This window comes from Crocodylus siamensis, chromosome 10, assembly GCF_052110815.1.
Source record: "Crocodylus siamensis isolate JL-2025a chromosome 10, ASM5211081v1, whole genome shotgun sequence".
Classification (NCBI taxonomy): Eukaryota; Metazoa; Chordata; order Crocodylia; family Crocodylidae; genus Crocodylus; species Crocodylus siamensis.
This window is the reverse complement of record NC_143404.1, coordinates 72,114,516-72,139,429: the sequence shown is the minus strand read 5'-3', so window position 1 is coordinate 72,139,429 and position 24,914 is coordinate 72,114,516. Positions and strand designations below refer to the sequence as shown.

The following is a 24,914-nucleotide window of genomic DNA, read 5'->3' as shown; positions in this document are numbered from 1 at the left end:
GGGCCTTTTGTCTACATCTCCACCTCTGTTTGGGGCCTCCTCAGCAGGGGCTGCCGTCAGGATTTCTGGGGCCAAGGGACCAGTGGCCTTCAGGGTGGGAAGACACTGCGAGGACCTGGCTTCAATGGGCGAGGATTTGCCCCTCACTGGCCCAAAGAGAGAAAGCGGGGCTGGTGCCGGCGGGCAGCGTACATGCCGTTAAGAGAAAGCCGCAAGAGGCAATACCTTTTAAATATTTATTGACTGAAAATCCAAGCTGGAATAGAAGCACATCATCTACTACATCTCTCTCTGTTAAAAAAAATCGAGTAAAATGAATTTCTGAGCCAGTTCATGGGGGCGGGGCGGGGGGGGGGAAGGAATTACAAACCTTCAAGGGCTTTAAAATCCTTGTCATCGCCTCATCCCTCTCCAAACCCCCATCTCTTTAAATACTTGGTGAAAGAAATGCCGGGTTTCTTGGTGTCATTGTGAGTTATTGAACTATGCAAGGGATGCCCGGAAGATAAGGATAAAAGGGTTTGGAAATACCAAGGTTAACTGTGATGGAGACTATTTCATATCTGTTTCTTGTTCCCGATGTGAGTCTTTAGGAAACAGGCTCTCAGCCAGGCAGTCTTAGTATCAGGCTGCCATTATAAAGATAAATTATAACAGCTCCAAAAAAGGAGTTGCAAAAACCAGTGGCAAATTGTGCTGTCATTCCCCTGGGTAACCAAGAAAAGAAAAAAAAAAAGTCAAGCCAATTGCTTTCTAAACAATAAAGTACCAAAAAATGTGCAAGGCATTTTACATCTTTTCTAAAGAAAAAAATAGTTCCTGCCCCCAGGAAGTCGATACACAACGTGGTTAAATACAATTCAGACCATTTTACACTGCAATACACACCCTTTAACAAACCATTTTACAAGCTTCCCCCTCCTAATCGGACCCCAAAATGCAGCCACCTCCGGGGAGGGGGCAGAAATCCAGCTGCTGATTAAATAGCACACAGCTCCAGCACACAACAGTTTGAGATGGGGAGCAAAACTAAACTAGTTTTAAACCGTGTGAGGGGAGGAGGCTCGTTAGAGCAGAATGATGCCTTGTGCCATTGGCTCTGATGTCCTGTCTGTGTAAAGCGCTACCCTTGGACAAAAAGAAAAGCCCTAGTTGTTTTTAGAGGGTCCAAATCACACAACTTGGTAAGTCCTCAGAGAGAAAGCGCTCCCTACACCGCAGTGCCGCCTTCCACTCTGTGAAGGCATCGGTTCAATATGGAAGTGCAAGGAACAGTGCCACCTGCAGAGACTTTCTGCTGCATTTGGGCTTTCTGAGCCAGTCTCCAGTCCAAGTCCCAGTGAGCTTATCCAAAAATCACTCAGCCCACACAAAGCCGCTGCATTCTTGCCTCCCAAGAACTGCATCAGGAAATCCTTGGTTGCTAAGAGCAGGCTGACAGTGCCAGGGTACGAGCAAAGACGATGAAGAGAAGGATGGAGCAGGGGAGGAAGAGACTGTTGTATGCTCCAGGTCATATGGTATGCATGGTAGATGGCTATTCCTTGCCTGCCCTGGATTTTCCACCTTAAGGCTGATGCTGGTACTGGCTCTCCGTTGCGGTAAAGAAATCCTCCAAGACACTCTGGATGTACTCAAAGGTGGGGCGATCCTCTGGTTTGTTCTTCCAGCATCTCATCATGATGTCATACAGCTCTTCCGGGCAGTTATCCGTGCGTGGCATACGGTACCCACGCTCCAGTGCACGGATCACGTCTGGGTTGTACATCCCTGGAAAACAACGGGTGGGAATAGGAGGAGATGGGGGCTTTCACATCAACATTTACATGCTGCTGAAACACGATTGCATGACATCTTAGGGGACATGATCCCCCCCAGTAAGTGGTGAGCACCTACACTGCTGTGCTAGGCAACGGTTGCCAGATGGCAAGCAGTTTTGCTTTTCAGTGAACCAGACTTGAAGCCCAATACTTGTAACAAAGGCCTTAACTCCCCACTTGAGGAGCCTTTTATTAAGCCGTGTCTTCCAGGGCTATGAGTTGTAAGGGTCATTTTAGGACACAGAACTGGCCTTTCCCCAATCACTCTTAGGGCCTAATATCCTTCATGTACAGTTCACAGAGATAAGTTGCCCCTGTGGCTCTCAATGTTTTTAGACTCAAGATGCCCCTTATTAGACTTGAGGTCCCCTCGGAGAACGTGCTCTGTTTATTTTCACTAATTTTTTGACTAGAGAAAATGAATAGAGCAATTCAGCTATGGCAAAGATCTCAGAATGACCATGACAGGTCAGAACACATTTAACACCATCGATTCCTGCTTGAAATCTCTGGTTTCATGTTGTGAGACAGGGTGGCACACCAAACGGTGCTAGCAGTGCATGGCACTCTGCTGCACCCTTGAAAGGGTCTCAAGGTACCCCAGTGTGCCACAGCAGCCTGGCTGAGAATCAGGGCAGAATCGTTTCATATGGATGGAAAGTGCCAGAGACAGGTTAGTCTAAGAAGAGAGTTCCTGATGATGATGATTAGCAGCCACTGCTATCCCTGCTAAACACCGGGTCCAGCCTTCTGGCGCCAAACCAATGCATCAGTTCGTACTATCTGTAATCTATATCAGGCAGAAGCACTACGAGCTAGGCCTGAATGCAGGGCCAGGTGCCAACTCTGGTACTTTAATCCCAGTGCTTCCAACAATAGACAGAGCAGCCTTGGACAAGCCAATTGCAGGTAGCCTGTTAACCTCCACCAGGTGGGTTTGTATCCCCTCCAGGATGACATCTGGCAGATGCATATGCATGAATAATGCATGTTGGTTGGAGCCTAGACCATTTCAGACCCTGGGTACTCTGCTTTTCACTGCTCAATGTAACACTGTCACCTTGACCCCTGCATGAGGATGCTGTCTTTGAGAACGGCTCCCAGCTTGCAGTTCAGAGGTCTCTTTCCCTCTTTATCACCCCTTTCTAACACCACCCAGCAGCAGATCACACAGCCAAGCTAAAAATGGCCTCCCTGAGATAAGGCAGGACTTCTCACCTGGGTATGGGATACGTCCGTAGGTAATTATCTCCATCAGGAGGATCCCAAAGGACCAGACGTCCGATTTTATTGTGAAAGACCCGTAGTTGATGGCTTCTGGCGCTGTCCATTTGATGGGAAACTTGGCACCTGGACACACACAGCACGTCAGAATCAATAGAGGGCATCTTAAACAGGGCCAGGGAGAATCAATTCCTCCCTGCCCCCACATCTGGCAGCTGATTTGACCTGAACATGTGAGCTATGCGCATCAGCCACCCAGCTGAAGGGGTCTCACTGCTTCTTAGGAGCCCCAGCGGAGCCAGCCAATGTCCAGTGCTTCAAAAGCAGCACAAAAAGCATGTAACCCCACAAAACAGAAGCCAACCAGTGCATAGGATAGGGGGAGAGGAAGGAATCTCAGCTGCCATAGGGGACCCCAGGAGCCCTAAGCACGGGGTACCAGCCCCCTCCCCAGTACAGGCGTGACTGTCTGAATCTCGTTAGGCTCATCGTGCTCCATAGGCTGCCTTTGCCCAGCAGCACCCTACCTTCCCGCGCCAAGTACTCATCCTCGATGACTCTGGCCAGGCCGAAGTCTGCGATCTTGCACACCAGCATTGCTGACACCAGAATATTGGCGGCCCTCAGGTCCCTGTGGATGTAGTTTCTCTTCTCAATGAAAGCCATTCCTTCTGCGATCTGTGGGAAGGGGAGAGGGAGCACACACGGAGTTTGAAACTTTCCCTAACTGTCAAAGCCAATGGCCCCAGAGGGCTGCAAGATTATTAATGGAGCAAGAGAGAGCGCAGGGAAAGCAGGGGAGAGCACAGCGACAGCGTGGGCTGCGCGGTGCTTTCCAGGAGGATGCTAGGTAACGAGCAGGGAGAAGGTACCCCGTGACCTCTGGGGCAGGGAAAGAGCCAACAGGAATGTCCGGGAGTCTGCGTGAAACCTGCACCTATGCAAGTGCCTACGAACCACACTGGCCTGTAGGCAACGGGCAGTTGGAGATGGCATCCAGTGAACTGCTAGAGTCTTGGCCAGGGCCACAAACTCGCATCTCACCTGTTCCCCAGCAGCCCCGCACGTGGACTCACAGGACCACACAGGAAGGTGCAGATACATCCTGTGGACTCGTAGCCCCCAGATGTGAGCGGTGGTCCGCACGATCACGACCCATCTCTTTTGTGAGGGGCCTCATGTGACAGCACCACGCATTGCTAGCATTCAGCTTTAAGCGGCCCCAGGTTTTGCCATAGTTGCATGCAGGGCGCCATCTCAGCCGAGGGCCCCCAGCCTGCGCGCCTGGACAAATGCAATTTCTATGGGGAATTTCTACCTCAAAAGCAGGCAGCGCGCTGAGCTCCTATGTAGATGGAGATGCAGCACCCAGACAGATGGCAGGCAGGAGCCAATACCTGGCACCTGAGCTAGCTAAGGGCACAGCCAAGATGCTGCACTGGGACCGGCCCGGAGCAACGCAGATCGCAGCACCTCGAACACGCTCCATTGCGAACCGGCCACGACCGGACTGGAGAAGAACCAGCAGGTGGCGCTTGCCCGCTGCAAGGGGAGGCCAAGGCCAAGGCCAAGAGACTTCCGGGTCTGAACACCCAGGCGTAGAGAAGTGCTGCCCACGCAGAGGGGATGCTGCACGCCGAGGGACTCGCACGCACTCGGCCTCTGCTCCCCGCGCAGACCTGCACTGCAGATTCCGCTGCCCAAGAGCTGGCACCTCTGTGCCCAGACTAAAGCATCCTGCCAAGGCTCCTTGCAAAGACCCTGGGAGAGATACGTGTGCGGCTGCCTATCTGCCCTGCACATCACAGCACAGCCCGAGGGGCTGAATGTTCCAGGCCTTAACAGGTGTATATAAATCATGCCCTGGGTATAGGAGCTGTATGCGATGACATCACGTGCACGCTACCACCGCTAACGAACAGCCTGTTAGGAAGATCCTGCAAAGCCCCAAATGCTGAATGCCTCTTTCTGACCGCCCCAACGACATCACAACCCTGGATGTTGCCAAACTTAGTGCTATTTGCCCAGAAAAACAGAAGGTGTGAAAGCATTGCACCCTCCTAAGCCAGGCTGGGACAGCTCTCTGGGCTGCCCAGGGAACAGGCTAAGAAAAATGTTCTCAAAAAATACAGTCCTTAGCAAATTTGGAGTCCCCTGGCCAGAGAGCGGTGGATGGAGCCTGGCTGCCTGTATGGACAGCTGTACGCAGAGCAGCTGACGGGCTTCGTCCCTGTCGGACGTCTCAGCAGACTACTCCGTAAAGTTGTGCAGGTGTCGAGAGCAGTGCACTGTAGCCTAGTGCTCGGCATCACTGCTAGCAATGAGAGCAGCCGAGCATGCAGTGACAAGCACGTAGGATAAGGTGCCACCTGTGAAAATCCAGAACTGCTATATATAGCTACTGCATTGTGCTCTGTAGACTTCATTTACATGCAGCGATTGTGCCCAAAGTGTGAACATTGGCTGGAGGGCTGGGAGCACTTGTGTGTGTTGTAACACAGGATACAAAAGCCGAGCCACAATAAACCAACAGGCAAAAGTGAATCTACACAACAAGATAGTCCATTATTGACTGGGGCCATAAAACGCTGCAGTAAATAATGACTGGTTGCATTCATGGCTAAACGCAGTTCGTGTGACAGATGCACGGATAGAACCAGTTTGAAGTGATAACCTTCATCCTAAAAATGGACTTTCTGCAACACACCCGTATGCGGCATCGTGAGAATGTAACCGTGGCATCATGTGAGCTAGCTGCAAAGCGGCTCCATCTCTCCAAGCCATCAAGGGGCTTGGGATGATCAGCACAAACCCAGTGCTGACATGTGTCAAGTCCCCTAAATGTCTAGCACTGTTTCCTAACCCGTGGGGAACAGCTGCAGATCAGGAGAGCTGGTGGATCTTAGACTCCGAACAGCAGGCTGGAAAGCCCAGTGACCTGGTTGAGCCCTGGGGCAGGAACAATGGGTTCAGGACTAGTCACCGAGCTGTCAACAGCCAGAGCTCCTGGTCCTGCTCCATCTGAGCTAGAGCTTGGCAGCCAGGTCACCTTAGCTGCCTCCCAGAGACGGGGTAGAGCAAAATGGGGGGACAGAAGTGAGTCTGGCTTTCCCCTCTCCTGCACCCACACGAAGGAGGGAAAAACCCACTGCAACATGTGCAGGGATGTCTCTTGCTGCAGAACGGGAGGGAAACAAGTCCCGGTGCACACGCTACAGTTAAGGGGTTAACCATGAGTAAACAGCAACTTCCCTTTCTGCCAAGGCCGCCTGCCGCGCACCTGCTCCCAGGCTGCGCACAGCTGGCCGCGGGGCGGGGGACGGTTGCGAACAAGAGGCCGGTTGTTTTGCAGGGCAGGGCGAGCACAGCAGCCCGGCGGAAGGGACCGGAGAAGGGAGGCACGCTGGATTATCTCCAGGCATCCTTTCTGCTGGCAGGGAGAGCACCAGCCCCTCCCTGACCACCCGCACGTTTTCCTGGGGTGCTAGCGGGCCAGTTTGCATATTCAAATCCGGAGCACAACCCGGCATTGTTAGACCCTGAACAACTGGATCCTTCCTGGAGCCTGTCCCAGCCCCAACGAGCATGAAACACGCTCCCGTGTGCCACTTTTCCAGAAGCCGGTGACCAAGAGGCCAATCGCTGCAGCTCCTGGTGCCAGCCCACCTCCTTCCCATAACCTAACGGAGCACTTTGCCTTCCAGCTGCTTTGCAGGCATTAGCTGCTAATGCTCTGAGCCCCCTGGGAGATGGGGGAGGATTGTTCTTAGCCTTTTGAAAGGCCACAGAAGTGGGGTGCAGACAGCTTGGCTCTCCTTGCCCACCCCCAGCATGTCAGATGGGAAGCAGGCCCAGGAGTGATGCCTGGCTCACGGCTGCACTGACTCTAGGGGCAGGAGGCATCAGGAGCTGCAGGATGCCAGTCCTCCAGACCCCACCGCCCTCAGGGACCAGCCCCAGGGCCGATGGGTTAGCCTGCCTTCAGACCCCCTCCACACACAGCAATGCACCCAGCAGCATCCCACAATCCAGCTGTGTTCATGCCTATCAGGGCCTCCTCAGCAGCTTCGGCCCCAAATTTGGAGCCAAAGCTTCCCTGCCCCCACGCCGGCCAGGAGCAGAGCCCCTCTCAGCCCCGGCAGGGTCCCTCCTTACCTGAGCGGAGAAGTCGATCAGCTTTGGGAGAGGCTGCTTGTTCCCTTCATCGCTCTTCAGGAAGTCCAGCAAGCTGCCTGTGGAGGGGGGAGGGGGGGCTCAGGACAGGGTCTCACCGAGAGCCAGGGGGTCCCTGCCCGTGGCCCTGGCTCCGAGCAGCCTGGATGCTCTTTCCATGCTCCCACGAGAGAGACCACCGGGCTCTTCAGTCCCGCTCATCTGTGGAGCAAGGACTAGAGGGGCTTGGGGCCCCTCACAATGTGGGGGTCACAGCACCCCTGCTATCTGCCCCGCTGGGGTGGGGGAGGGATTAGCTCCAGGGCAGCCCAGCCCCACGTGCCCTTGCATGTGCTTGTCGTCTTCCCCGTTTCCTGTTCCCTTTCTCCACTCCTCTATCGTGTCTTTCCAGCTGCATAGTTTCATAGTTTCTAGGGTCGGAAGGGACCTGAGCAGATCATCTAGTCCGACCCCCCGCCATGGCAGGAAAGAGTACTGGGGCCAAATGACCCCAGCAAGACGTTCATCTAACCTCCTCTTAAACACCCCCCGGGTAGGAGCCAGCACCACTTCTCTTGGAAGTTGGTTCCAGACCCTAGCCACCCTGACTGTGAAGTCGCGCCTCCTGATGTCTAGTCTGAATCTCCCCTCTGCCAGCTTGTGACCGTTATTCCTGGTCACTCCTGGCGGTGCTCGGGGGGACAGGGACTCCCCCAGTGCCTGCTGGTCCCCCCCGACTAGCTTATAACGGGCCACCAGATCCCCCTCAGCCTGCTCTTGTGGAGGCTGAACAGGTTCAGGTCCCGCAGCCTGTCCCCATAAGGCCTGCCCTGCTGCCCCTGACCATGCGAGTGGCCTCCTCTGGACCCTCTCCATGCTGTCCACATCCCTCCTGCAGTGCGGCGCCCAGAGCCGGACGCAGTACTCCCGCTGCGGCCTGACCAGTGCCGCATAGAGGGGGAGGATCACCCCCCTGGACCTGCTCGAGATGCATCTGTGGATGCACGACAAGGTGCAGTCGGCCTTCCTGACCGCGTCCCCACACTGCCGGCCCATGTTCATCTTGGAGTCAGTGATGACCCCCAGATCCCTTTCCGCCTCCGTGCTGACAAGAGGGGAGCTCCCCAGCCTGTAGGGATGGTGCCGGTTGTTCCTCCCGAGGTGTAGCACCTTGCACTTGTCTGTGTTGAATCCCATCCTATTCTCGTCCGCCCACCCCTGTAACCTGCCTAGGTCTGATTGTAGCCTGTTGCTTCCTTCTAGTGTGCCCACGTCCCCCACATCTTAGTGTCATCAGCAGATTTGAACAGGTGCTTTTTACCCCCTCGTCCAAGTTGCTGATGAAGATGTTGAACAGTGCGGGCCCGAGGACTGAGCCCTGCGGGACCCCACTGCCCACGTCCTTCCAGGCTGAGAAGGACCCATCCACTACCGCTCTCTGGGTGCTCCCTCCAGCCAGTTGGCAACACATCTGACTGTGTGGGTGTCGACACCACAGCCCCCAGCTTCTTAATGAGAACGGGGTGAGAGACAGTGTCCAAGGCCTTCCGGAAGTCCAGGAAGACGATGTCCACTGCTACCCCTGGCATGGTGCATCCTGCTGTGCTGCATGAGCCTCCGGCCGGGCAATGTGCTCCCATAGCTCCCAAGAGGAGCAAGGCAAACAGCCTCAGCCCTGGGGATGCCCAGGAGCACAGCAAGCTTAACCGTGGGGCAACGGATCCCCACCCCCAGGACGCACCTTTCTCCATGAACTCGGTGATGATATAGATGGGCTCCTCCTTGGTCACCACCGCATGCAGCTTCACCAGCTTGTCATGCTGCAGCGTCTTCATGAGGTTGGCCTCCGCCAGGAAGGCTTCCACGGACATGCTGCCCGGCTTCATGGTCTTCACCGCCACCTTGGTGTGCTTGTTGTAGGTGGCTGGCAGGGACGGGGCGCTCGTCAAGGGCAGGCCTTGAGCCGCAAATGGTCCCCCGCCAGCCAGATACAGAGCACGAGCCCAGCTGGGGAAAGGCCTCTGTGCTAGCACCCCCCCTTCCTACAGCACCTGACCCCCCAGGGCCATCCTTGCCCGTCCACATGACCGCCCAGCTCTCACCCATCCACACTTCTCCGAACTGCCCAGCTCCCAGCTTCTTCTCCAGCTTCAGGGACTCGCGGGGGATTTCCCAGGCATCTTTCTCCCAAGGCTTCTGGGGCTTCGGCGCCGTGCAGGGGAACGTGAGTTTCTGGCACAGCCCATCACTCTGGTCTGGAAAAGAGCAGCGAGCATTGCTGATCAGGCCTGGGTAAAGCAAACCCACACGCCAGCAGCTCGGGGCCAAGGACTCGTCCGCCTGACGGACCAGAGCTGGATTTGAACCATTGACCAAGGAGGAGAGAGCACCTGTAACCCACTCCCCGAAAGATGCCAAATGAGGGGAGCAGCACTTAACGAGCGGGATCAGGGGCCTGGAGAAATCCCGCTTACTCACTCTTATAGTGGTCGACCAGCTCTCCCAGCGTGGCGAAGCTGTTGCGTGGGGAGATGTAGAAGCCGCCGTCGTCCAGCATCCGGATCTTGTAATGCTTCACCGTGTCCCCGTTCTGCACATCGAAGTCCCTCACGGACAGGGAGTAGCAGCCTGGGCCGAGAGCGGGGAAGCCCCGGCTGAGGCCCTGGAGGGAGCAGGCAGCCACAGGTGCCCGCTGTGCCCCCCAGCCCCAGTGCTGCCCAACCAAGGGCTCTGCTCACCCCGCCTCCCTGCCTCCCCTCGGCTCCCGTGGCCCCTTGTCGGGTGCAGTCATGGCTCGGAGCTCGTTCCCGGGAAGCTCAGCCTGCAGCCAGAGCAATTCCCTCGCACGCGGGCACGAGGAAGTGGTGAGAGCAGGCGAGAACCAGATAAAGTCTGCCTCGGCCTCATTTCCTGAAGGCCTCCCCCGCACTTTTGACTACATGGGAGCCTGCGGCAGAGACTAGGAGCTCAGATGCGGCTCAGGACACGAACTCAGACCCCGAGAGCGGGGCCAGCCCCTTCCCCGTGTCCCACGCACAGACCGCAGCCCGGGCACTCTCTCACCTTTGGTGGTCTCGCTGTCCCGTACCATGAAGGAGCCGATCATGTTCCCGGGGGCCGTGAGCTGCCGCTCAGCGTCCTTCCGGCTGACGCCTTTGAAGAACCACCTGCAGGGCGAGACCGGAGACGGCCCCGGCGGCCAGGGTGGCATGAGGCGGCGGGTCCCAGGCTTCCCACCCTCGGGCATGCCCCATGTGCTGCCAGGCTGACAGCGAACCCCCCCAGAGGAGGGCACCTGCCCAGGGAAGAGTCATCCATCCAGCCCCGCTTCCCCAGGGCCTTCCCCTGCAGAAGCAAGGCGCCTGTCCCCACTCCAGCCTGAGCCCCGGTCTGCACCAGCGTCACACCTTCCACGGGGGCTTCCTGGGAGCAGCAAGGAAGCTCCTAAAGCAAGGCCTTTTCTTCTCTAGCTTCGCATCCCACCAGGTCAGGAGCATGAAGCGTAGGGGGACCAAAGCTGCCCACGCGGAGCCCGCTTGCGCTCCCTCATGCTGCTCCCTGCCTCCCAAAGCAAGAGGTAGAGAGGTGCCAGGACGGCGAGACAACGCCCTCCCGGTCCTGCCGGGTCCAGAGGAGCAGCAAGCGGAGAAGAGCAGCAGAGCGAGCCAGGAGAGGCAGAAAGCGGCGGCCGGAGCGGGCAGAGAAGAGGCGTGCACTCCTCAGCACTCACTCCTCGGTCTCCAGGGAGTTCACCCGAGCCACGTAGTTATTAGGGATGTAGCCTTCTTTTCCCGTGGTCAGCGACTTGGCCTTCCACCACTCTCCTGCCCTGGGGAGAGAAGGGGCAGCCGTGAGCTCGTTCTCCCCGCGCTCGCGCAGCCCAGGCAGCCGCTTGGCTTTGAGCTCAAGGCAGGGCTCTGAGGAGCCTGAGGCATCTCGTGCATCTCTGGGGCACGTGAACTCAGGCTGGGGCTGCCCTAGACCAGAGCCAATGCCACAGCAAGGCCCTACGCGACAAGCCAGGCCTTCACCGCCCGCAGAGCCCCAGGAGCAGGGGCAGGACACATGCACTTACTCCTCCAGGACCTTCATGCGCTCGCCCTTCTGGAAGCTCAGATCCCCGCTGTGCATCGCTTCGTAGTCGTAGAGAGCCAGGACCAAGCAGTCCTCCGAGCCTGCCGGGCCAGACGGGCGCCTCGGTCAGGGGAGCCACGAGACCCCCCGCCCCCCCGGGTCCTCTCTCAGGGGGCTGCTGGATGGGACCCTCCGCTCGGCGCACCGCCAGCATGGCAAGCTTCATCCATTCACATCACGCAGCTCCCCTGTTACAACAGCTCAGGGCCCTCTGCTCCCAGCAAGGAGCACAAAACCAAGAGCAAACACCCCACTCCTTTACAGCCACCCCAGGCATGTGTAGGAAGGAGCAGGCCCTGATGCTCAGCAGACTCAGGGGTTTTGCAGAACCGGGTCCCTTAGGGCTGGCTGGGCCCAGGGATGCATCTGCACTCCACCGGACCAGTGGCACCCCCTGCGCTTGGGACTGAGGGGGAACACAAGCCTCACTGCAGTCCCCAGCTACCGGCTAACTAGACAAGGGCCCAGATCCAGCTCTGCTCTGGGACCTGAAGCCTGCAGCAAGCGCGCAGCCCACCCGGCGGGGGGGCTCATCCGTACGTACCGTCAGCCGGCGGGGGTGGAGCCACGCTGGAAACATTGCTCTGGAAGGCAAGACGAGGGACACGGAGCGTGTTGTCACCCGACCGGGCACTGTCCGGTCACGCTCACCCGTCTCCGTCCTGCTGCAGTGCTGGCAGGAGGGAGAGGAGCAGGGAAGGGCGTGGGGCCCCGTGGGGCGGAGAGACTGTGCCCAGCAGACAGGACCCGCACCACTGACGTGTGTGCGCACAGCACGTGGCACCCGCAACCTGGATTTCCTCTTTAGCCCCCCGGTTGCTGGCATCCAGCAGGACCCTGTCCCCAAACTTCCTTCCTCCACCCGCTTCTGGTCGCTTCCCTTCCCCGTCGCCTCCTGCTTGTTCTCCCAACTTTCCCCGGGAAGGATCAGGAGCAGTCTGGGCTCTCAGCACTCATGCAGCAATGCCTCTTTCTGATGCACTGTGCCCAGAAACCAACCCCCTCCACCCAGGGGCTGCCTGGCCTCCAGAGCAACTGCTGGGACAGCACATCCTCAACCCTTCTGTGGCTGCAGCTTGCACTGGGCACCTCCCTGCCCTGACCCATGGCCGTGAGCTTCCCCGTCGCCCTTACTCTCTTGTTGGTGGACGTGGGGTCCTTCACGTAATGGGCCTGCTGGAGGCTGGGGCCCGAGTCGCCTTTCAGGATCTTCATCGTCGTGCCCACTTCCTTGGACTTGATGCAGCCCATCCTGCGGCAGAGAGGAAGAAGTCGAGATGGCCCCTGTGGCTGGGCTCCCCGCAGCTCAGGAAGGAAGTGTGGACACCCGCAGCGACCTGCCCTAGCTGCCGCCCAGCCTCCACCACGCCTGCTCCGACACGGCCTCCCACTGTTCCTGCTGCCACGTGTCTTCAGTGCCCTGGTTCAGTGCCCCCAACCCTAGCACGTGGCTTCACAAGCAAGTTCTGCTGCAATAAGTTGAGTTGCCGTGGGAAGCACCGTGCTCATCCCTTCCCTCACAGTACAGGGGTGCCCCTGGGTGAAAGCAGGGAAACCTAGATCACGCTCACTGTAGGGCGAGAGTGTACGGATGGGCAACTGCGCTCAGCCCTTGCTAACCTCATGGTATTGCAGGTCCAACGGCACTGCAGCTGCAACCTCAACTAAGTGGCAGCTCGTTTTTAGGTGAAGCGTCCCGCCCTGGCAGCAGAGAGGAGGGCGGAGGATGAAAAAAGGAGGAGGATCCCAGCCTGCTCTGTCCTGCGGAACGACCTGCAATTTCTGCGGTCAGACCCATGGCTCAAGGATGGGACTTTTAAGTCAACTCAAGACCCATCAATGAGCCGTGGCAGAGACCACTCTCAAATCAAGGGAGTGCTGATGACGACAGTATTGGAGGCCGCTTGCTTGTATATAGGCTCACACAAATTTTCAGGCCCAGGGCAAGGTGCTGACTGGGTTTCTACTCCCTAGATACCCGCATACCCACAGCCATGAGTCCCATTTCACCCCTTAATGCTCTGGCTTCAAGATAAGCTCGTTTCACAGCAAAGCCCAGTCGACTCGTGCCGCAGAGCAGGTGGGTGATCTCCGGCGGTGCCCAAAGGCAGGGCAGGAACTTCCCAGGAGAGGAGGGACAGCCGATCCCAGCCCCGAGGAGCTTACACCCAGCGGCAGGAGAGGGAGGGGAGGGATGGCCGGGCCACTTCCCCACAGGCGCATGGTTGTGCGGCAGGGCTTGAAGCGGCATGATGAAACCCAGGGGTTTTCAGATTTGGGAAAGAGAGAAGTGGCGGCTAGAGACTTTCACGGGGGTTTTGCAGCACAGAGAGGGGCATTACCCAGGGACGGGAGCCAAGGGAGAGGACGGTCTGGCTGAAGCACCCAGGAAGGGCAGTCTCCGGGCAGGGGAAGCAGCCTGGCTCCGGTCCCAGGGGAGGCGTGGATGGGGTTTTGGAGGCTGGCATCACTAGGAGGCGGCTGCGATGGGCGATGCCCTGGTCCCACGGTGCTGGCTGACCACGCAGAGCGGACGTTCCCCACACCCTCCCCAACCACGAGTCCACCTCGCTGGGACTCCCGGGCCCTCCAGCACCGTGTGCCAGGAGAAGCCCAGTGGAGCGAGAGGCAATAGGCCTGTGCTCAGCTGAATCACCCAGTGGGCCAAATCCCCAAAAGGTGCCAGGCACCTGCAGCTTCTGCTCAATTCAACAGGGAGAGGTGGTTGTAGGCACCCAGGACGTGGCCCACGGAGAGCCTGAGCCTGCCACAGCTGCCAGACACACTCAACAACGGGTGATAATTCTTGTCCTATTAAAAAGCCCTTAGTGCCGGCAGCACTCGGGCCCTGCCAACACAGGGACATGCAGGCAGATCCGCCGGAGGTGCCGTGTCCACGCATACATTAAAAGGGGAGGAAAAGGGGGGCAGAAGTCACCATTCATTAAAGCCACCCCAGTGATACCTGGGCACCCCCACTCTCTTTTTTGCCAGTCTCCCTGCTATGAATGTGTGTAACAAGCCCCGTGACCACCTCCAGACTCCTCTTGTTCATCCGCAGCCAAGCGCTGGCCACAGAAATGTGGTCAGGCTCTGGTTCCCCTTAGACACGGGATAGCACGCTGTACAGCCTGGCACCCTACCCACCTTCCTGCGAGCCTGGTCGTTAAGGGGAAGGGGGACCGTGCTGCTAGAAAGGGGCTGGGACACCCGAAAGGGGAGGCAAGGAAAGGGGGAAGGATGCGGGTTCCTGCATCTTTAGCCTAGAGAAGGTCTTGTACCCAATGGCTGACGTGCCCGCAGCCTGGGCACTGCCAGAGCTGCACAAAGGAGTAGCAGCCAATGGGTGAACCAGGCCCTGAGCATCCCCTCGTCCAGTACTCCCATTTAACAGCCCTACCGGGGCAGAGCAAAAGGGGAAATGCTGGTGCAGACACTGAACCCCCCTCTCCTGGCACAGGCCACAGCTGCCTGTAAGGGCAAAGCCAACCACCGTATAAAGCAGAGCACTTGAAAAAGAGAGGGGAGCACAAGGTCTCGGGGGCTCTCTGCAGGCTCAGTGCAAGCTGGGGTTGTGTCCTAGCTCCAGCCCCTCACCCTGGCGTGTAGCCCCCCACTCCATCCCAGCTGCTCTCCGTCTCACTGCCCAGGGCCATGCTGCCCCTTTCCCCCAGCTCCCCACGGCTCTTTCAGGCATCAGCAATAAATGTGCTGCAAGCAATGGAAAAAAGCAGCTTCCTTTTGTCCTAGAGAGACCTCGCTCGGTGCACGAGGAAGGAGGAGCCTGGTGCTGCAGGAGGAAGCACGCAAGAACCACAGCCCATGCCAGAGCCCCGGCAGCTGCTGTGCTTTGAGCCCAGAGCCCTGCTGCAGAGTCAGGCCAGGCCACGCAGGAGACCTGGGCTTCCCAAATGCCCACAGCCCTCCAGCAGCAACAGCCGGCGGTGCTCAGCATTGCCAGGATGGGTCCTCGGAGGCAGACAGCAGGGAGAGGAAACTGAGGCACATCTGAAGCCTGTTTCTGAAGGGGCGCTGCAGCCTCTTGGAGCTGCAACTGCCTCCCTCCAATTATCAGGGAGAAAACAGCCCAGGGCCCAGGATAACATCCCCCCCCACACCACCCCATCCTTGCTGGGTCCTTCCAGGACCACCTCTTCCCCGAAAGAGCTCCAAGCACTCCAGCGATTTGTGGAGCCCCCCTGCCCTCCCCGTACTCTGGGTGCGGTACCATGAGCCACCAGGCAGCAATAGCCTCAGAGGGGGAAAAGGCAGGGGACAGCAAGGTGGGGTCTGGGCTGGAGGGGAGGGTCCCCATGTCAGACCTTGCTGAGGGACTCACCTGGCCGGGGTGGGGTGGGGGGGCCTGGCCCTGCATGCTTTGCACAGCCAGAAAGACGCAGCAAAGGCGTTGCAGCTGCGCAACGCGCTCCGGAGAGATTCACCATCCAATCCTTACCCCCCACCCCATGGTTTGCACTGGTGCATTTGGCATCGGGAGAGGGTCCAGGTGAGCAGGCCAAAAGACATCGCCCACCTGCAGGATGCAAAACACCAGCTTCCCCCACACGCTGATCTGTAAACCCCTCTGATGTGTCTCTTCCAGCCCCAGCAGAGATGAGGGATGTGATGTGCCTGCTATGGGCTGGACCAAGATGTGCCGAGCCTTTGCTTTTCCACTGTTCGCCTCCTGAGCGTCTCTATGCAAAAGAATGGACTGGCTATTTAGGACCGTCTCCCTGGGCACTACTTAGATGCACGTTCTCCAGGTCACCGCCGCGAGGCAGAGGCACTCTGGGCACCATCCTGACTTTCCACATGCCCAGACACCTTCTGCAGGCTCAGGCCACGAAGGCCAGCACCAGGAGACAGGCCAGCTCGCCAGTCCTGTCATCAGCCACCCAGCTGCTAATATCTGGGCTTGACATTCACGCCCTGGGGCAAGCACTGGGGGGAAATTTTACTCATGTAGCAACTTAACTAGAATTTGGACCTTGGGATTTTCCGGCTATTTGATTACTGGTATTGGCCAGCTCTGGCTGATGCACTCTGCCCTCCATCCTCCGCTGTGCTTGCCCCCTCGGTCCACACTGACAGGCTAAGCTCAACCCCAGAACCGAGCAGGGAGGGAAGGGACCGAGGCCTGCGCTACTCCTTGCGCTTCTTCCACAAATGACAGAAAGACAAAGATTTTTTTTTTCCTCCTCCAAGTTGTTGCATGTGGGAAACCTCCCGGAGGGGGGGCAAATTTATTGCTGAGGTCAGGCGCTAAGGGGCTGAAATCAGCAGTTATGCCAGCTGTACTGCAACTGTCCCTAGGTCTTTAGCAATAGCAAAACCCTCACAGCAATGGAGCAACAAGCGTCTTCCTCAGACCGTGGGAGCTCAGGCCCGGGTTCGGCCTTCGGGGCACTCGTCATGGTTGCAACCGCCAGTAGCACATGGGCGCAGGCAGATTGACTTGGTCCGGAGACTGGGGAGTGGCTCTGGGGGACATACAGGCTGAGGACGCTGGGGGGGGGGAACCAAACCGTTGCAGACCAGCTTCCAGAGCTGGTTCAGAGAGGGTGGAAAAGAAGATCCCTGTGTGCTGGGATCTAGTGGCCCTTCCTCTGCGCTGCCCGGGGCTGGGGGCACAGGGGACGGATTGTGAGAAGCTTCACTGGGGCTCAGAGGTCCAAGGGGGGTGGGCAGGTAGGGACACAGCCCCCACGGCTGAGGAAGTCAACCGACTCCATGGCTTGTCATAATCTACCCCATTCCTGCTAATGTCCCAGCTTTTAAAAGGACCCTCTCTCCTTTTTCATGGTGTTGCCTCCCTCGGGCACCTTATGGTCTTGATGTCTCACCACTCAAATGATCTGTCCTCCTTCAAAGGTGCTGCCTGTTGCCCCTTCCTTGCATTTCTGTTTCACAGTCTTGCAGACTGTTTTCAGGGCTCAAACCCTTAACTCAGGTGTGGTCATATGAACTCAGGTGTAGAAACGACAGACACTGAAGTACTGCAGGCCCTATCAAGACACTCAAGAAGCCTAGAGTGTGTTTGATGGCTTTGAATAGGAGAGGTGCATTTAACCAGGATGACTGCAGGACTGATGAAACTGGATTATTTATTTTTGCCTGGTTTGTGTTTTTCTTTTAAATTTGCTCTATAACCTAAGAATGAGTGCACCTTCCAAAGAAGTTACAATGCTTTTTACTTTGTTCTTCAATGGACTGATGCAGCATGAGGGCCCTAGCAGGTCAATAAAGCTTCTAGGGTCTCTGTGACTGGAGGCAGACAAGGTTCCTTGGGTAAAAGCAATAGCTTTTATTAGACCAACTAAATAGTTGGAACAATTGTTCTTTGCAAGCTTTCGGGTGTTTGTACCTGAAAGCTTGCAAAGAACAATTGTTCCAGCTACACAGCTGGTCTAATAAAAGGCATCACATTTACCCAAGGAACCTTGTCTGCCTATGCCCTTACAACCAACACCCCCGACACTCTGTAAATGGAGAAAACCTGCGCACATGGACGCAGCCATACAGCCATAGAGACGTGGGGCTGGAAGGGACCTCCAGAGGTCTAGTCTAGTCCAACCCCTGCCTGAGGCAGGGCAATCCTTATCCAAATCAAAATGCCTTGCATCCACCTCGCTGGGCTAATGAGAGCTCCACAAAAGCCTTTCAAAGGTTGCCTCACCAGCTCAGCTAAAGCAAACTAGTCACTCAACCACACATGCAAATGTGTTGCCCCAAGAAGAGCCACCTGCCCCCCCTCCCCACACACAAACAGCATCCCAGAGAGGAAGGGACTTGGGTGCAGGAGCTTGTCTCTCTAAGGGGCCAAGCCCTGGTGGGGTGGAAATGGGCTCCTGGAAGCAGCTGCATCAGGAATGGTCTCCTTTGTTACTGGATTTCCCTATTTGCATGGCAGGGCCGGGGACTCCTCACGTCGCGCAGAAGCAAACACCAGGGCAACAAAATGAGCATGTCCCCACTCCGGTGAGCCTCACAAAGCAGGTTGGCTCCTTCGTGCAGGGATCCGACTCAGTGAAGTACCAGGCAACGTGTGCTTGTTCTGGGAGGTCCAGCACCTTGGGCTTGGCCCTCTTTCCCCCCCTCCCTGGCATTGCCGCTGACACCAAGGAAAAGCAGGCGTAGACCATAGCCCTGATCTGGATGAGCTATTTGCATGGAGAGATAACCGTGCTTCCAGGTAGCAGAAGGCAGAAACTTTCATCAGAAATGCTTAGAAAAACCCCAGCCTTGTGGCTATTTGTAAAAGCCAGTTCCCCCATGCTACAATTAAGGAACTATTTTACAATGACCACAAGTTCCTTCTGAGTTATGGGAACTGGCTCTGGCTGCAGCCAGGCCCCAGCACACGTTACATGCAGCCAGCTCCACGGGTCCGAGAGCCCCAGCTCCCAGCCCAGGCATCTCTCTCTCCTCCCATGAGCCTGCCTTGCTCTCCGTCTCTCTGGGTTACTCTAGAGAGGTAGTGCCACCTCTTTCCATTCTTCTCTTTTAATTCTCTGGTTGCTTTGACAGGCATTTGCAGTTTATGCAGAGGTCTGCCCCATCTGGCTTTGCTTAATTTCAGCCCAAATGGCTCAAGAACGAGACTAGAGAAAAAAACCCAACATATCATTCATCCGAATTCAAAGCAGCTCCAGCTACCTTTCCGCTCACGGCTCCAGAACTGTCCTGCATCGAGGTGGGCAGGAAGCAGCTGTGTGACACATGCCGCTCACCCCCGTGGTGAAAACCCACCCAAACGCGGCCAACCTGGAATAATCTCCATGCCCAGATACTCCAGGGAAGCTGCTTTCTCCTCTGGGGCACAGGCAAGACGGAGCTGGGGATGGATCAATGCCCAGATGTGAAGAAGGCTGTTCTTTGCAGGCACCCACCTCCCTGTGGGGGAGCAGGGAGGTGGAGGGTGACCGAGGCAGGGCCTCGCAGGATGGTCTTGTGTTTAAGGCACTGGGGGACAGAGCCAGCCCGTCCCATGGACAAACTGGGCAGGAGGATCAGAGGGGCAACATTTCCAGACCCAAACGGCAGCTTCCAGGTGACCGAGGCAGTTAGCCAAGGGGTAGGAGAGCCAGGTTGTGAGACAGGAGGGGATGACAGGCCTGCCTGTCCCAGAGCTCCTGTCTGGCTGAGCAAGTCACTTAGGCCTGGATTTTTAAAGGGATTTAGGCACCCAACTCCCACTGGAGGGTAAAAATCTGCCCCTTAGGTTACACTCCTCAAGGGGCATCACCAGTGGTATGGCCTGCTGTCCCCAGAGGCCTGGAGTCAGGCTGGGAGAAATGCTGGGGGGTCTCAGTTGCAGCCGATGCCAACAGAAAAGGGGGATGCCAAGCACCATAGCGTGCCAAGGCTCCAAGCAATCCCAAACCGGGCACCAAAAGCAATGCAAACTTTTCACCTTTGTTTTCATGCCTCGGTTCCTCACGTGCGAAATGGGGAGAATCCCCCCGCTCTGTGCCTTCGTGCCAATCACTACTGCCTGCTTGTGTAGCTCTTGGCTGCCATAGCAATTAGCACCACAGAAAAGCCAACAAGGAAACAAGTCCAGACCACAGGCTGAACACCGAAGGCCAAGCAAATGTGGGACAGCTTCACATGGAGCAGGCACAGGGCATTCCGGGCAGGGGCTCGAAACCGGTAGTGTCAACACACGTGTGCAAGAGGGGCACAGGCAACCCGAGGTCCGGCATTTCCTGACATTGGACTGCATGACTTGGCAGCCCGAGTGGAGGGTGTTTAACATGAGCACGTGTCATCCAACCCCAGGATCCTGCCCTGCCAGCACCTGTTACCCACCCCCCTGGTTGTGAACCAAGCACACACAATGCAGGTGTCCCTGCTATGAATGTGTGTAACAAGCCCCGTGACCACCCTCCAGACTCCTCTTGCCCATCTGCAGCCAAGCGTGGGAGACAGAAACGTGATCAGGTGCTGGTCCCCCTTAGACACGCTATAGCACGCTGTGGGGCTGGCACCCCACCCACCTCCCTGTGAGCCTGGCCACTGAAAGGAAGGGGAACCACGCTGTTAGGAAGGGGCAGACAACCAAAAGGGGAGGCAAGTGGAGAGCTCCCTAAAGAGAGAAGGACACAGATTCCTGTCTCTCCAGGATGCTGGAGCCGCTGCAACCTCCATCGTTACCTTTCCTGCGCCCTGCGTCTCACCTGCAACCAGCTAGTCCGCAGTCCTCATGGCCAGGAGGGCTGCACTGCCCCAGGGAGGCACGGGGGACACCACTCAGCTGCTCCAACAATCACAAAGCCCTTCTCCTTCAGCCTCAGAGGAGCCACCACAAGCAGCAAGCTCTTGGTGATATGACCCGCAGACAAGCAATTGCAACTCTCTCCAGAAGACACATCATGCATGAACGCATGCATGTACAGATGCACATATACATGTGTGCAGACTGCAACAGGAGGGAAAGGGCTGCCCGTTGACCTGTTAAACCACCAGCAAAATCCTGATGTCTCAAAAAGGGCTTCAAATCAGCTGAGAGAGTACATTAGCTGCTCATCCTAAAGCCATCGGTGGAATAGCCAGAGCTAGGAAACCTGCACCTGAAGGCAGACGCGCACACACGTGTGTGACCCTGGTCCTTGGCCCCTCAATGCATGCACACACACACACACATATGACCCTGGCCCTTGGCACCCAATGCATGCATGCACATAACGCGTGACCCTGGCCCTTGCCTCCCCAAGGCACGTGTGCACACTCACACTATGGGCTCCAGTTCCTAAGCTCCCCAGTGACCTCTGCTCCAATGCCCTCCTGTGCTGCAGCCCGAGGTTATCACGGCATCGCTCACCTTGGGACGCTGCAGCTGGCTCCTCCGATGACAAGTGCTCAGCGAGTGCGTGGGACGGTCCCAGGGCCCAGGGCTGTGGGTCAGCTCCTTCTCCTTTGGGCGGCTAGGCCATGGCCTGGGTCTTAGCTCCCCCCAGGAAAGCTGGCAGGGCTCCTGCCCGACTTGGAGCCCAGGGCACCGCGGTTTAACATGAGACAGAAAAATCCTCCTTTCCTCTTGCCAGCGCTGTCTCCACTTTCCCACGGCTCTTCCCCTCCCCGGGCCTGGGTGAACCGGAGGCAGACACCCCGAGACAGACCCGGTGCGACAGAAACCGCCCCGAGGCCGCGCTCTCGCCCAGCTGCGCCGAATGCCCGGCTGGCAGCCTTCCCAGCACTGGGCTGGCACAGGTAGGCGGAGGAGGAGGCCACTCTCAGTGGCGTCAGTCAGCGCGCTGTCCCTGGGGAGCAGAAAAGAGGAAATGCCCCGGCAGTTCCCCCTGCTGATCAGCAAGGCACGACTGCACGGTCCAGCTGGCACCCAGGGACCGGGTGGGGAGCCATCCTGATCTCTCCTGGGCCAGGCCTGGCATGCCCCTCTCCTGCAGACGCAGGGACCAGCTCTGCGGGGATGCTGCCCGGAGGCGGTGGGCGGCAGGCGGGAGCTGGGGAGAGGCGGTTACTGGGGTCGTGAGCAGATGAGGTACCAGCTGGGGTGAGGAGTCACCCCAGCTAGAAGCTGCTGATGGGGCAGGTGAGGCAGGGATGCCCCGAGAGACACAAAGGGAAGGGGAAAGCGGAGAGGCGCTGCCCCAGCGCGGTCTCTTCGCTGGGGCCTGCAGAAGTTTGCCAGAGGCCAGATGCTGCAGAAGCAGCAGGAAGGGCAGTGAAGACGCGGGGGTGTTTCTGAGGAAGTGAGCCGGGGTGTAGGCAGCAGGGTGGGGAGCGCGTAGCTGAGGCTTCGGCAGCGCCTGGGGAGCCTAGTGAGGACCCCTCTGCGGGGAGCCAGGGCTGAGCCCCGTCGCGGAGCTGGGGGAAGAGAGGGGCCTGCATAAAAACCACAGAGCCCTGCAAGCCTGGGCAACTCATGGAGCAGGCCAGGGCAGAGGAGAGCGGGAGCACCTTCCCACTCCCCGGCTGGGACTCCAAGGTCTGGCGTCTTGCCTCGCGCAGCTGCGGGAATCCAGCTTCAGACCGGGTCCCCCCAGCCTCCACGTGGGCACTTTTCAAGCCTAGCATTTAGCAGGCCCCAGGCTGAGCCAGCTCCCCAGAGGCAGGCAGCAGTTGCCCCGCAGGGAGCACCACGTCCAGGCAGCTCCGACCGCGCCGCGCCAGGACAGGACTAGTGGCTGCAAGGGGACTCACCAGGCCCAGCCTTGGTCCTCACAGTGCTCCCAGCAAGGCAGCATCACTATGTCCCCCCAGGAGTGGGCTGTTTAGCACAGGGTGGGTTAGCTAAGCAGTCTGCCCACAGGTGCTTCTGGGTTAGGATGCAGTTTGCCCAGATAAGCAAGATGTGCTTGAGGGCCTGAGCAGGGCTGGGACTAGATCCCACCCCGGTCCTGTCCTGCCTGACTTTCCTGCTGTGCCATGGTACCTGCTAAGGAGTCCCTGCCTGGCACCGGGGGCGTGCGGGGAGAGTTAGACAAGCTGCTGGCCTCGCACTGGTGGGGCTGTGCTTGTTCCCAGCCTCTCCCAGGGGGAGTCAACTCCTGTCGGTGGGGAGGGGGGCACAGAGACCCCTTCACCTCCACTCCCTCTCCGCTGTGCTGGGTCTCTAGTGGGGCCACCCAGTGCACAGGGCCCCTCTCCCAAACCTCACCTGGCCCCTGCCACGAGAAATGCTCACGGTTCCCTTGTCCCGAGCGAGCCCCGAATGGCTGGAAGAGGGCACAGCTCTGCACGCCCGGCTGCAGCCACGGCCCTCGCTTGACAGACCGTGCTGGGGCAGAGCCGGGACCAGCCAGGAAGGCGTGAGCCTGGGCGTGCCGCACACCCTGCCCCGGCGACGGTGTCTTGGTTGCTTGCTCAGCTGCATTTGCATATCACAAGCTTGGAGAAATAACTGGGTGTCAGCACCTGCCTGCGACCCCTTCCCTCTGCCTGGGAGGGCCCAGCAGGACCCCGTCGGCTGCAGGATGGCAGCCAGGACTGGGGGGAGGGGGGAGGCCCCGTGGTCAGCAGGTGCTTACCAGGGTTGCATGCTGAGCTTGGGCCCAGGGGCCACAACTCTCTGGACCCAGGGCCCATATTTCCAGTCTGGGCCCTGTGCAGGGAGCAGGTGCAGGGCACCTTTGAAAGACTCTTTGCCACCCTGCCCAACAATTCAACCCACCTATCTCTCACACTGGGTCCCAGCATCAGGGCCCCCAAACCCTTCCCCACGGCGCAAATGAGAAGCGTGGGGGGCTTTGGTGCGGAGCCAAGGAAGGGGCCAAGCCAATGCCAGGAGCTTCCCCTCGGGCGGTGCCAGATGCTGCAGCCAGCCCGGAGCTGCTCACAGCTCTCTCCAGGCCTGCTACGCCCACGCGACGTCAGCGCACCAAGATAGAAACTTCCCCTTTGTTTCCCCGGCCCCTCAGAGGTGCGGAGGTAGGTTTCCTCCTCCACGGAAAAGGAAACTTGTGGCTCGGGTTTGGCCGTGGGTCGGGCCAAGGCTGTGAGACCGTTGCCTTCCCACCCCTGGTAGGGCAGGCCTAGGCGTGGGAGCACTAATGCAGATGTTGCCTCCCCAGAGCCAGGCCGGGCATGGGGGGCTGGCAGTGGCTGCCCATTAGCGCCACCCAATGCCAAGGTGGGAAGCATGGCTGGGGGCTCCCAGAGCCCCGCATCCCAGCTCTACCCGCTGCACCACACTCCCTCCCTGCCCAGGAGCAGGGTCTCCCCGATGAGAGCCCTGCAGCTGCACTGTCTCGCACAGCCGCAGCCCCGGGGCAATGCAAATGGCACCACTGTTTGCGGCTCACAACCCATCTCCGCGCGGGCAGACGGCCTGAGCTGGCTCTTGCTGGATACATCAGGTGGGGAGGGTCCCCCAGAGCCTCTTCCAACGCAGGGCACCAAAGCCCCAGAAACCTGCCCCTACAGAGCCCAGGGAGGGGCCGTGGGGTCCATTTCCTCCCTCCAGAGCCGCACAGGGTCACATCTGGCAGGGCAGAGCAGCTCCCTGGTGCCCGCCGCAGTAGGCAAGGCTGCCCTAAAGCCCTCGGCATCTCCCTGCCTTGTCAGGGAGGCGTCGCGGGGGGTCGCCAAGCATGGCTGGGGGCTCCCAGAGCCCCGCATCCCAGCTCTACCCGCTGCACCACACTGCCTCGGCGAGTTCCTCATTGCCCAGACCCAGCCGGGCCGTGGCTGCCGCAATCGTCCACGGGGCCAGCAGATGGCAGCTGTGCACCGTGGCACCGCGCCACCCAGCCTGGCACGGCCACCGCGCTCGTCCAGCGCCGGGTCCTGCTCCCGGCTCTGCTGGAAAGAGGACAAGCTCCTCATCACTGCACAGGGCTCGCTCATGGCAGCCTGGGCCACGCTGGTCCCTGAGCTGAGCCTTCTCCGGGCTGGGGAGCTGCTCCCTCCCCGGTTGCTGCCGCCGGAGCCCAGAGACTTGCAAGCCTGTAAGAGCTGCCAGGGGCTGGATCTGTCTTGCCCAGGCTCTTGTGCCGCAGGGCAGCAGAGAGGGGAGGCTGGTGGGGAGAGAGAGCTGGGTCTGACTCCCCCTGCTCCTCTTCCGCTTGCAGCCTCCAGCATTTCGGGCCCAGGCCACAAGAGCCCCCTGCACGTGCC

General features: G+C 58.4%; 1 protein-coding gene across 2 annotated transcripts; it reads right to left on the bottom strand.

The window, feature by feature from the left end:
• Window positions 1-229: 229 nt before the first annotated feature.
• Window positions 230-21,287, bottom strand: HCK (HCK proto-oncogene, Src family tyrosine kinase). 2 transcript variants are annotated; one of them, XM_090064963.1, is made up of 13 exons: window positions 21,157-21,287; window positions 12,465-12,582; window positions 11,875-11,914; window positions 11,272-11,371; window positions 10,927-11,025; window positions 10,260-10,363; window positions 9,675-9,824; window positions 9,299-9,451; window positions 8,938-9,120; window positions 7,200-7,276; window positions 3,572-3,722; window positions 3,039-3,170; window positions 230-1,770 (listed from the first exon to the last, which is right to left on the bottom strand). In XM_090064963.1, the coding sequence occupies exons 2-13, from the start codon at window positions 12,579-12,581 to the stop codon at window positions 1,568-1,570; spliced, it is 1,509 nt and encodes a 502-aa protein (XP_089921089.1). In that variant the 5' UTR covers window position 12,582; window positions 21,157-21,287; the 3' UTR covers window positions 230-1,567. The 2 variants fall into 2 exon arrangements, with proteins under 2 accessions (XP_089921089.1, XP_089921090.1); XM_090064964.1 differs by lacking the exon at window positions 21,157-21,287 and having other exon boundaries at window positions 12,465-12,653.
• Window positions 21,288-24,914: the final 3,627 nt, after the last annotated feature.